Genomic DNA, 13179 nt, shown 5'->3' on the forward strand with positions numbered 1-13179 from the left:
TCTGGACTTACATGAACGCCAGAGACCTGAATTTTCACCAAACAGTGAAAATGTGCCTTTAAGGGACCACGTTCCAGCCTCAGCCACGCTGGAGTTATCCAGGACTAAGTGATGAATAATTCCTGATTTATATCAGTTTAATTGAGATCCAGAATTTGTCCAGAAGTCTTAAGGGTACATTGTTCAAGCCAGGAAGACATATATCTATCTGTTCAGTAGCTGGACCAAATTCTCTCTGCTGTCACACCTATGCCTCTCCAATTGCTCCAGCAGTTCTGCACCGATGAAAGCAGCAGAAGAATTTGGCATGGCAATATTTTTTTTTGTTGTTTGTGTTTTAGTTTTACCGTCATTTCCTGCAAGAGCGGTGAGCATTTTCTCCTTCTCCCCTTCACTAGAGCATCGGTGCCTCTTCTGCCACCTGTCTTCCCCTCGACCCAAAAGGGAGAGAGTGTGAGAGAGAGAGAGAGAAAGAACAGCAAAGAAGAGAGAAATCAAAAGGCACAGGATTTCATCCCAGTCCCTCAAACATTCAGAAATTTATGGAATGTACAATTAGGACTGAACAGCAGCAAAGCAGCTAATAACATGGACTGGCAAGACCTGTACACGGAGTAGGTCCTGTTCTGACAGGGAAGAGGAGGGCTGTGCCTGGACCAATTCTATTTCAACCCGGTTACAGCTGCACCAACAGCAGCCCATTTTACCATTTTATGTCAAAGTGGATGCAACAGCTCTCGCTCTTTGCTGTGAAACGACTTTCTTCCAGAGGGCAGTGGCAGGGTGTGGGGAGCAGTGAGATGGGGGCGGCCGGGAGAGGGAAGATGTGTTGGACATCTTCTTGTTTGGAAGGGGGGAAAAAAAATCTCCTCTCTCTCTCTCGAATCTGCGGGGAAGCTGTGGGATGTCACCCCAGACACCTTTACGGGAGCTGAATTTCATTTCACACGAATAGGCAATAACCATCCAGCCTGGTTCAACCATACCTGGTAAAACCTTGATGCAAGGGGTCCAGGCAACTTTGAAGTTATTTAGAGCCCTGTGGGAACAGCACTTTTTTGTAGGCCATTTCTGACAAAAAAAATATATATACAACTGAAATTATTTGTGAACAACAACAACAAAAAAATTAAAAATAAAAAAGCACTTAATTATTTTGTTTTGTTTCTTTTACTCAAAGGTCGTCTAACAACCCCCTTTTTTTCTGTACAATAAGGACTTCACATACAAATTTTTTTTTATTTTTGCAATATTTTATCCTGCCAAATTAAAAAAATATATTATGGCAGCCTGTTTGTTTGTTTTTATTTTTATTTCCAAATTCACTAACAAAAAGGTACATTAAATCCCTTTAAAAGGACAAGCGTACAGTTAAAAAATTACAAGCTTCAGTAAAAATACAGCAAGTGCCTACATCATATGAATCAACCAATATCAATATCCATTCCAGAAGGGGAAGGGAAGGGGGGAAGGGGAGAAAAAAAGAGAAAAATAGGTACAGGTCAGAAACGTGATTTTTTTTCTGCAAAGCAATAACAATATTAAGCACTTTTTTCTACATACTTTTTCTACATGGTGTAGCAATCACCTTTTAATCCCCAAATACAAGATTCTATACATTTTTTGAAATAAAAATTCAACACCCAAGGTAGAAAAAAATTTACTAAAACTCAAGACTTACCAGTACAGGGAAAAAAACAAATTTATAGACCCACCATTTAAATTTTACTGCAACATTTTCAAGGAAAAAAGAAAAGTTTTTTTTTTTTCTTTCTGGTTTTGTAAAATGCCCAGGCATTCTCCATTATTACAAATACTGGTCCACTTTTACAGTAATCAAGAAATTTTAATATATATAATATATACTAAAACCCCGTCACCAAAAGAAAACAATATACACATGGCCATTATGGCATTTTTTAATAACCTATTAAGCAAACTTTGGGAAAAAAAAGATTGCTCAAACACACATACACACAATTTCTTTTTTACCCTTGTATGTATTCAATACTGTAAACGTATTTTAAGACAGAGTGCACTAAATTTAACTTTTAAAAAAAATTAGCCGTTGTTCCTGAATTGTTTTTTCTCATTCAATGATAACAACTTGTAATTTGTGTCATTTGAGTTTTAATTCAGCAGTAAATCATTTCCATTCCATTTCCTAAGCAGCGTTGTCCTGAAAAAAAAAAAAAGGCTGAGAATAATTCAGCTAATGGATGTCCGAAGTTGTGCTGGGTATACATCTTCATTTGATTGGGTCTTATGGCATTTTCATGTCCACTATCTTCAACCAGTAATTTTTTTTTAAGTAAATGTGGCTCTTTTTTTCTAAAGAATGTACTTTTCTTGTTTTACTTTTTTTTTTAAAAGTCTTTTCATTTCACAAAAACGTTTTGCATTTGTCTCAAGAGACTCAAATAGGAAGATCAGTTTTCAAGGCACTCACGTCAAATTGAATGGCAGTAGAAAAACTGTCCAATAAATTATTTTTATTTATTTTTCTTTATAGTGCCAGTATTGTGAATGCCATGCTTAGCAACACTGACACTTAATCTCAGCTGTTCCCTTACAGTTTAACCCACCTTTGGGCCAAGTAGAAGAATATGATGTAATTTCTTGTTGAGAAGCCATTTTTCTCTTAACCACAAACAAAAGTTTTAAAGTGCGGGTCAACATAATTAAAATCTCTAACCATAATCGTCCACTGTTTGCTAATATTAGTCGTAAAAGGCTTTAAAAAATTTGGAATTTGAAACTAGAGCAGGTGCATTTTTCTTTTGTTTACTTTTTTCTGTCGTAATGCTTTTATCCGAATACAGTTCCATTCTGTTCCTAATTAAGTCAAGGGGAAAACTCTTACCAACTTCAATAGGAACAGAATCTTGCCAAGACAGGTAAATCAACCAGAATTTATTTTTCCCTTCCTTATAATAACATCATTGTACATCATATAAGATAGTTCCAATATTTCTATTCATAAACCAAATGCCTATGAGTTGAGGCTTTTCATTGAGAAATTCACACTTTCCCATTCTCTAGTAATTATTATGTTAACTACAGCAAATCTGGACTGAAGTAGATGTCCTGAGCTCAAATTTATGATTTTGTGGTTTACAAAGAAAAAAGACAGCATTTGGCTCCTCCAAGGTTTGAGAAGAATATTACAATACTCAAGATGTACTTTTACTGTCTCTGGGAAGAGTGGCGGGAGGGGAAGAGGGAGGGAAAGACACCCCAAAAAGTGATAAAATGGCACCATTATGTTGCCATAGCTTTTAGCAACAAGAAGAAACTATCCGATAGCAATGCACAATTAAGAATGTTTCTGGGTTTTGAATGTAGCTGCCTTCTGCACCTATGTCTTTTTTGTTGCCATGATTTTAGTGATGAAATCCATCTAGAAAAGGCCTCTATCGTCAGCGACATTGTCAGTGCTACATATTCAATCCAATTCCAAAAGAAAGTGCTAATTTTAAAGATTGTTATCCGCTGTACAATTTTGTTTTCCCTAATCTTCGAGGTTATTTAAGAAGAGGAAAGGAAAAAAAAAAAGAAAAAAAAAGAAAGATTTCTGTTCAAATGCTGGCTTCTTCACAAGAAATTACACATGCTTAGCTTAAATTTCAACAAAGCAGCGGCCCAAAAATTATAATTTAAAAAGATATGTTTCTCCCCTACAATGCAAGTAATCTCAGGCTACGACTGGGTAAAATTAAAAAGGGATACCCAACAAAATTTTAAAAGAAATTTAAACAGAAAGAATAAAAAAAAGTACCTGCACATGCCAAAAAATTACAAAAACCCAATAAATACAGAAATTATTGCACAGTTAAAAGGCTCCACAATTTTTACTGCCTTAATCAACCCTCGGGTTTAATAGAACTTTGTAGACACAGGTTATATTTTAAGTGCCAAAGACTGGCACCTACCATAGTTATGCTAAGTTATGTTTACGGAGGCAAGTTAGGTCATCTTTTCTCAGTTGGCAATAGTTAAACTGTACAAATAAAATGTTACCTAGACCCCTGAAATTTAACCTAGCGGGGGCGGGGGGGGGGGGGCGAGAGATTCTTCTTTCTGCCTGCTCAATTTTGACGTCATTTGTCAGCAAATGTTCTCCATGCCACTTTTTCATGTGTTTCTCCAGGGTGCTGTAAACACTGAAGGGCATCTGGCAAATGTCGCAGCGGTAGACCTCCTTCCCTATCTGGCCATGCGTTTTCATATGGCGCGTCAGCTTACTGCTCTGGGCACATGCATAGTTGCAGAGCTCGCATTTGTAAGGCCGCTCTCCAGTGTGGCTCCGACGGTGCACCGTCAAATTGCTGCAGTTCTTAAAGACCTTGCCACAGTACTCACATGTATCGCTCCTGCGCCCTTCCTTCGAACTGGGTCGCCCGGGGCCGGGACCGCTGATGTGGGGGGTGCTGCCTCCGCTCGCTGTGCCGCTGCGCCCTGAGAGCCCCCCGTCCAGCATGTCCCCCGGCGGGGTGGAGAAACGCAGGCTCCCATTCTCCGACGAGTGCTCGGAAGAGGTCGCGAAGGGGGATTGTCGGGAGTCTGTGAATCCGAGGAACGGATCCTTCATGAAGTGCCGCGATGCTGCGTACCCTACCAGCCACTGGGAGTAAACGTTTTCGGAAGGTATTATCGTTGCTGGTGGCAAGTCCAAATCTTTCTCTACCTTTATTCTTTTAGAGGAATTGTTTAAACTGGGGCTCGTGATAGGCGTCGGCTTGCGGGGGAACAAGTTTGGGAAGGGTTCACCCGGGCCAAAGTTTCTTCCGTTGACCGTCCCTTCCTCAGTGCGGTCCAGCTCTCCTACCACTGAGTCTTCGTCGCCTGGATCTCTCTGACAGAGGTCTCGAGGACACAAGTCTCGCTGGTCAGAAGACCTTTTCATGAAGCTACTCCTCTTCTGTTTTTCAGCTAGCATGTCATTATATTGCTGGATGGCACCTAGACTTACATTCTCGATGACTTTTCCCAGGACGAGGGATTTCTCGTCCGGCAACGACTTGGAGCCGTTTTCTCGGTTACGACTCAGCTCCGAGTCCATACTGAAGCTCGACTCTGGCCGGCTCTCGTTTTCGAGCTCCTCTTCCTCCTCCTCCTCCTCTTCCTCTTCTTCATTGTCATGGCCCAGGGAAGGATCGCTCTCGTTCCTGAAATCTGCCTCACTGGATTTCAGTCCCTCTCCAGTGAGCTCACTTGTGCCCGGCTCGGGGGAACTAGTGGTGGACAGTCCATCATCTGACCTGCCCGTCATGGAGCCAGCTTTATGCATATGCGTTTTCATGTGGCGTTTTAGCTTGCTGGCCTGGGAGCAAGCATGGTCACAGAGCTGACACTTGTAGGGCTTTTCTCCTGTGTGACTGCGCCGGTGCACGATAAGGTTACTCTGGAACTTGAATGTTTTCCCACAAAACTCACAGGACTTGCTCTTGGCCTGAGGCTGGGGAGGCGTAGTGCTGCTGGGGGGCATGGGGGGCAGTGGCGGGGTGCTCAAAAAAGGTGATTTAGGACTCGGCTGGAAAGGATTCAACAGGCGATGCATAGGGTTGGTGCGACTGGGCGAGACTGGCGGAGGGGTGGAACTGTTTCCTGCCAGCTCTCGAAGCCTTCTGGAAAAATCCATCGCTGGGGACTCAATTGCCATGGGGTTTAAACGCATAACTCTGTCAAAGGCACTGGGATGCTGGGCAACTAACCCCATTTCTTCGGCACTAAGGCGATGTGGATCCAGATGATGACGAGGCGGTGGGCTGAACAGCGGAGGCGTGTTTGGGAGCCGACCCTCACCAAAGCCAGGGTGTTCACGCAAGATGGGTCCTGTCATCCGCAAAAGATTGAAAGGGTTGTTGTCTCCAAGGAAATTCATCAGCGGGGACTGTGCAACAGTCTCCGGTCCCAGAGGAGGAGGGATGGTGATGCGTGGAGTAAGGGAACTGTTTGAAGGGCTTGTTTCCAGGTAGATGCGGAATCCATGTGTGTTCTGGGCATGCTGAAGCAAGAACCAAGCGCTATTAAAAGGCTGCTTGCATGTTGTGCAAATATAGCTTGAAGGCTCATCTTTACCTATAAAAGAAAAACAGAAAGAACACTCAAAAAATAATACAGCAGAGAACATTTAAATACAGTTGGCATGCATTTTATTTTGCTAACACATTTCCTCCTTGGCATTTCTGAAAGAAGGACTTAATTGCAATGTATTGACTGATATAAGTTGTTGAACAGCACATTTACTCACCACACTTATTCACTTAACATGTATGACAAATATCACACATACGCATTGGTGCTATATACGTTTATATCCTCTAACTTGCAAACAAAACCTTCCTTTATGGATGCATAAGGTTCCAAATCCTTTCACGTGTTTATTCCACAAAAAGGAATTTGTTTCAAGGGATTTATGACTACAGCCGAAAACCAAGGAAAATGCAGTGTGGTAGGTTTTACAAGGCACCTGCAAGGAGCTTCAGTATCATTTTCACTCTTTCATTTTATATTTTCATATACTTCATGCAGCAGACCCCTGAGATCTTGCTGAATCTAATTTATACATGCTTCAGTCATGCCAGCACTTCCATTTTTAAAATACTATGTAGGTATTTAGCTGCACAAGTCCTATCCAAGTCAACAGGAGCTTGGAAAACGTACCTTTGCATAAACCACTTTGACATTCTTTTTGCCAAAACACCAAGAAGCCACTCAAATGAAACATCCGTTAATCAAAGCGGACAGCACAGTTGCAATTAACAGTAACAAATGTCGAGCCGTGCTTGAACTGGGTCCCAAGAATTTCTGAGCCTGAGCCTGCCCTCCAATGCAGAAACGTTCACCGGAGCCAAAAACATTGTTCTGTTTGCCTTTCTAGCCTCTTTGAACAACTGTATGAAGGTGGAAAGCATTCCTTTAACCTTGATTCAGCTTTACATAAAGGACAGGTGTGGACAAGTCTGCACTACAGTCATAATTTTGCTAGCTAGAAAATTCCAGTCCTGGGCACAATATAAACTATGTGCTATCTTCAAAAAGCACTTCCTCCCCACCCCCTTCCTCCTTTTTTCAATGCCTCTGCAAGACTCCGATAAATTCACAAATATGTGTCAACTTGAAAATCATGATCCAGGATTTGTTTTGTTGTTGTTTTTTTTAAATGAGGGGGAGGCTTCCTGAAAAAAACAACTACCCATTTTAGAAAATCTAAAATTAATTTCTTGCTTGTTTATTTATTTAGGAAAGCACATATTTTGGCTAGCGATGGCCCCGCTGCACCTAAAGGCACTAAACTTCCTGAAAGTTCAAAGTCTGAACCAAGCTTCCCGCCTGACCCATACCTGCGTAACGGCCCGAACGAAGCCTGATCCCAGCCCCTCCGCAGGAGCTCAGATCCGAAGCTGAACTACACAACCCCTTTCTAGATGGGGGGACTGCAATTTACAAAGGCCTGTTGCCTGAGCTTGAAAGTGAAAGAGTTTATAAGGTGAACTGAACTGTATTATCGAAACTACCTTTGTAAAGAGGAATGACTCATAGCAGTCAAAAAAAAAAAAAAAAAAAAAAATTAAACTCAGGCAACACCAGGCAAAGCAGGATTGCTGCTGACTGAATTCCCCTCTTCTGGCTGTTGCAGGAACAGCTGCTGCTAACAAAACCTACAAAACCTTATACAAGGAGGCTAGAAGACTATCTGCCTACCTATCAGCCTGTCAGTCTATCTAATCTTATCACCCAATGAACATCCATAAAAGCGTAAAGGAAAAAGCGTCTATCAGATTGAGACTTATTTACAAAGGTAGGTGATATATGTGGTGCAGCTCCTCACGCTCCTATTGATTTAGTTGGGCTATTGCTGCGGATAGCGGCTTCAGACCCCAATTTCGGAGAAGCCGGCTCTCCACAGCCAAGAAAAAACGTACACAACACAGCAGGCGTTTCTGCCTCGCTGATACGGCCCGTGTGCGCCGGCCCTGCACACTGCATCGTACGGGACAGACCCAGTTGCTTTGATTAATCTCTAACAACCGCTATTGGAAAAAACACAAGTTTGGGAACTGTACTTGGCTTGGAAAAAGTGTCCGTAACTGCTATTGACATTAATGAAAGCCACATACAAACACAGAAAGGAACTGATACATTATCCCTTAAAAATCTACTCAGCACTGAGGCAGTTAGGGAGCTTTATGTCAGCTCTGCAGCCAAAGCAACAGTAAATGCTCCCATTATTACTTCAAATATTTAAATTTCTGTTTCTTACAGAAATATGATGAAAATGTCTAGACCTTTAACTTTTCTTGCACAGCAACATGTGTAGTATAAAAAGTGACAGAAATCACTGAAGCAGACTAAAGTATATAACATACTCTGTCAAAAGCTTTTTTTAACAATATGTTTTACCTCAGCTCACCCTAGAATAGATTTTAATAAAGCCCCTTCTGAAGTGTGATCTAATAGCAAATGAAGTGTAGCATCTTACAAGGTCATATATCTTCAAATTAAAGAGTGCTCTGCACCCTTCACCTTCATTTTATCCACTCTAATTAATCGATTTATTACCCACAGCTGTTCAATTCTTTCATTTTTAAAGTCACAGCATGCATTCTTTTTTGTTGTGGGGTTTTTTCCTTTAAAAAAATAAAGTGTGTGTGTGTGTGTGCATGCATTCTCCTTGCTTTGCTCAAGAGATGACAGGAGCAAGAAAGCAGCTGTGTATTAGGCGATGACGACGGCAACAACAGCAACACGTTTACTTCAGCAAAGGCACATACGTAAGGAGAAAAATTCCTGAGCAGGCTGAGGATCAAGGCCAATCTAAAACTGAAATGGCTGATTAAAAAAATTACCCTCAAAATGGCAGCTGGCTGGATGCTTGCTACTACATGTTACATGGAACGGAGATGTTTTGTTTTGTTCTCCAAAACTTCACCTCCGTGAAATTCAAGTGAGGAAAGTAAATCCCTCTCCTTTTTAGTTTTCTTTCAAACAGAGCAAATTAGTGCTATTAGTGATCTAAGATTTACAAGCTAGCAGTCATAAAACAGCCTTCTCTTCCTTTTTGTTTTGTTTAGCTTTTATGCTCCTTAATACTCCTCTTCAGGAGACCCTGACATGACGGCAAAATTGACTGCAGGCTACCTGGCTACCAATCTCTGACTACTTCACAAATGTTCATGTGTGCATGCCTGTGTATATATGTATTTTATCTTTCACAACCCTCAAAGACTCTCCCCAGACTCCCCATTTAAAAAAAATAAAAAAATAATAATAATAAAAAATGTTCATTTCCATATTATCACTTCATGGTTATCTTGCCTAGAAGTTGCCCTGAGCAGTGTAGATGCTCACTTTTAAGAACAGAACAATGTCAAAAAGTCTTTGAAGATCCACTCCGAACATTTTTATATTCAAAAACTTGCTAAATATTTTAAACATGCCCGGAAACAGCCATGTATTGCTCAAGAATGATCCTTATATTTAATAATGCAGTGCACCTACACTATAAAACTCTTTGTTATAAGGCTACTTTTGATATATGGCTATCTTAATCCCTTGCCACCTGCACTGAAGTCTGTCTAAATACCCACTTTATGACAACTAGCTATATAGGCTTTGCCATATGCAGTCTTTATCACTTTAGCATGTGCTTGACTTTGAGCATGTGAGTAATCAACATCAGTGAAACTTAAGGATAGGCTGAAGTGCTCTGTTGGATAGCGATGAAATTATTCATGTGCTTAGAGTTAAGCACAAGCCAAGACTTCATTAATACTGTTCAATGAATTGGACATGGATTCAACACTACAGTCTGTAACTAGGCATGATTTTGGAGGTTGATGGCTCAAGTATAATTTTTTATCTTTACATTAGTTGGTAGATACAGTGTACGTACTGAGATGAGACATCCAGGCCACAAGCCCCGAGCAGTCAATAGTAGCTTCAAGGTTGCACTAAAGCCAAACAAATACTGCCACTGGAATTCAGACATGAGACGGGTTTGTAGGGCTGGGTCCTATACACGGGTGTATAGGTTCAGAAATATTGATTTGAAGGCTAGGAAGGACCGTGAAATTAAAGAATGAGAGGACTGGGATAAATCTTAAGGGTTGCCCTTGTCCAATTCCTGACCCAAGGGTTGTCCATATCTATGCATCTATTCATATCTATGGCAGATGCTCCATTATTCCACTTCAAAGGCCACCTGGATGGAGAGTCTACAACCTTCCCAAAATCTACCTCATTCCTTCCCTCCTTTACCATCACGAAGGTTCCAGGTTCCCCAAATGCTTAATCTAAATCTTGCTTCCTGCAAGTTAAGATCATAACATTTTGTCCTACCTACATGTACATGAAAAATATAGGAAACAATTTACTCTGCATCTCACATACAGATCTCATCCAGCCCAGTGATTTGCAGTTGAACCACTTCATGTCCTTTAGCACCCCCTTCTCCCAGCTTGCTTCGGAAATGCCAAGTGAGAGAGAATTCACTATGTATCGGAGTAGTCTGTGGCAATGGTTGACTATCTTCAGTATTAAAAAAACTGTCTTCTTTCCAATTCAAATTCCTGACTTCAACTGCCAACCATTAGATCTGGTTATGTTTTTATCTGGTAGAATAAAAATCTCTCTAGTATCTTCTCCCTAAGCATGTAATTACAAACTATGAACTTATTGAACACTCTTTCCTTTTCTGCCTATTATGACAAAAGATGGTCTTTTCCAGAAATATTAAAATGTGTTCCCTCCATTACTGCATGACAGATTACGTTCCATTCAAAATGTCAAAGCAATAATGAGCTTTTTTCTCTTTCATGAACAGCACAAAACAAAGCTAAATTCAGATCCTGCCTCCCAAATTCTGCTCTTACAGGGGGCAGTGAGAAAAGACAGGTCAGTTTGCCCAGCCCAGAACAAGAGTAGCCTGGGTCTGTGGACATTCATCCCACTGCACCAGGCAGCCTGAATCCTCTGACTTATCTGTCCTCTGCAGTCTGACTTGTATCATTTAGTGATACACAGATCTTCCTTGCCCAGTTGGTACATGACTTTCTATATACCCTGAACGCTGAGCGCCTTTGCCCTGGAGATAAATTTCCCTCAAAATATCCTCAGTTATTCTGGATACCATCAAACAATAATCAGTGTGAGATAAGAACTGTTGAGAATTCATTATTTTCTGCTGGGCTACAGTGACATCCAGTGCCTTACGAATCCTCCCCTCAGCATGCCTGAATAATTCCATTAGCTGTAACAGAGAACAAACTCCCCCACTTTTTAATCACCCACCCATAACCCCTGCCAGGACTGCAGCGAGGACCTGCAGTCAGGTCCACATAACCACTGCCATTCTTTACCTCTAGCAATACTTTCCAGATAATGTTTCTGGTTCCCTTTACAAAGTTACAACAGAAGCAATAAAAATGTTAAGGAATTTTAATGCTGCTTTACTGCACCTTTAGAAGTTCAGGAAAAGTAGAAACTTGCAAGCTTTAAAGAAAGGACACCTTTTATTGTAGCACTCAGGAACAGACATGTATCAGGTTCCTACAGTCTTTCCACCAATGTTACTCTCTTCTCCACCACTCTATTTTTAATGAGCATTTAAATAATTATTCCATGTTATTATGATGGTTACTCTAATAATACCAATAACGGTAGCGTGGATGCTCCATAAAAAACACACTTTTAATTGAATTATTATTAAATTAAAATGCCATAAATGAGAACACTAGTTTAACAAGTCTCCTTATAAGACCAGCTGACATTAAAGAGAAGGGCATTAAATACTGGAAAGATTTAGTGTTTCATAGTGAAGAAAATATATGGTCATACGTGGTTTGACAGGTCGCCTAGACAAGGGCCAAATACTTTCCAGGTGTCTGCAGGGTGGATCTGCAGTGTGAACGATATTGGTTCATACCCGATGCTTGATTGGGTATGCAAAAATTTCTCTAATATAGGTATTTCTGCCGAAGAGGTTTTATAAGCCATATTACCACTCTAAATTATCCAAGTTAGCATGAACATTTACTTACATATGTTTGTGATTGAATAAACATATGCTGAGCACACCCAATATTGAGAGTTTTACCCTCCCTGCACTCCCTGGGGTGTTTGGAAGTGCTGCTACCTCCATTTCAGAGGGACTGACAGTCTCAATAAAAAAGACAGAAGTGTGAAGTAGGGTCCAAGCCTGGATGAAGATCACCACTGCCAGTCCAATGCCAGTCACTATTTTTAAATACCAAACACAAAGGAACCATTTCTCTTTATACCTCTCTTCATTTTAATTTTGTTTTGATGGCAACACGAGGTGAAGATGTAAAACAAGTGCAACTCCCTTACCCATCCCCAGAGCTAACACAGTGCATCCATCCCTACACTGCCTTGTCTAAAGAAAGGGCTCAAAAGAGTCTTGCAGCACATCCTGCTGAGGGTGATGGGGACTATCACCATCAATTCGTAAAGTATGCATCAACTAGCAACTAAAGCTGGTGTTTTATGACTTAGCAAGACGCCTGCAGTCTCACAACCTAAGCACCTCCAATTCTCCACTCAGATAAACAGCTGCTCTCTCGTAAAGCTCAGCTGACCTGAAGTACATCTCAGTCAAGAAAAGGAGATGAAGGTTTAGGTGCAAGAGCCCAAGCATGAGGTGCCACAGAGCCTGTCATCATCTGGAAATGGGGAATCTCAGGATGAGGTCAGTGGAAGAAAGAATGTGACAGGGAAACAAAAATGAAATGTGTTTAAGAGGTGGATGAAAAATAAGTGTGTCTGAAGAAAGAAGTAACCAGGAAGTGTTACTTCTCAGTAAGAGAATCCTGTTTCCTCCCATACTAGGCTCTGTTCCCTTTTTCTACCTTGCCTCTTGAATAGCCTATCTCCTCCAGTGCCACCTTCAAACAGAAAAAAAATCATGAGTTCATGCAATATTCTTCTCCCACACACTGCCTGCGTGTTTTACAGCTTTCCCCATCCTGTTTCAACCTTGACTAGTGTCGTGGCTTAACCCCAGTCGGCAACTAAGCACCACACAGCTGCTCCCTCACCCTCCCCTCCCCCAGCGGGATGGGGGAGAGAATTGGAAGGGCAAAAATAAGAAAACTCGTGGGTTGAGATAAGAACAGTTTAATGACTGAAGAAATAATATAATAATAATAATAATAA

At 41.0% G+C, this 13179-nt stretch overlaps 1 protein-coding gene across 1 annotated transcript in view; it reads right to left on the reverse strand.

Annotated features, from left to right (window-relative positions):
- Nucleotides 1-3937: 3937 nt before the first annotated feature.
- Nucleotides 3938-13179, reverse strand: part of BCL11B (B-cell CLL/lymphoma 11B) — an 87435-nt gene continuing 78193 nt past the window's right edge. Inside the window, exon 6 of the mRNA XM_019472451.1 lies at nucleotides 3938-6081. Within this exon, the coding sequence (XP_019327996.1) occupies nucleotides 3938-6081 (2144 nt within the window). The remainder of the gene's footprint in view (nucleotides 6082-13179) is intronic.

This window comes from Aptenodytes forsteri, unplaced genomic scaffold, assembly GCF_000699145.1.
Source record: "Aptenodytes forsteri isolate BGI_AS27 unplaced genomic scaffold, ASM69914v1 Scaffold193, whole genome shotgun sequence".
Taxonomy (NCBI): domain Eukaryota; kingdom Metazoa; phylum Chordata; class Aves; order Sphenisciformes; family Spheniscidae; genus Aptenodytes; species Aptenodytes forsteri.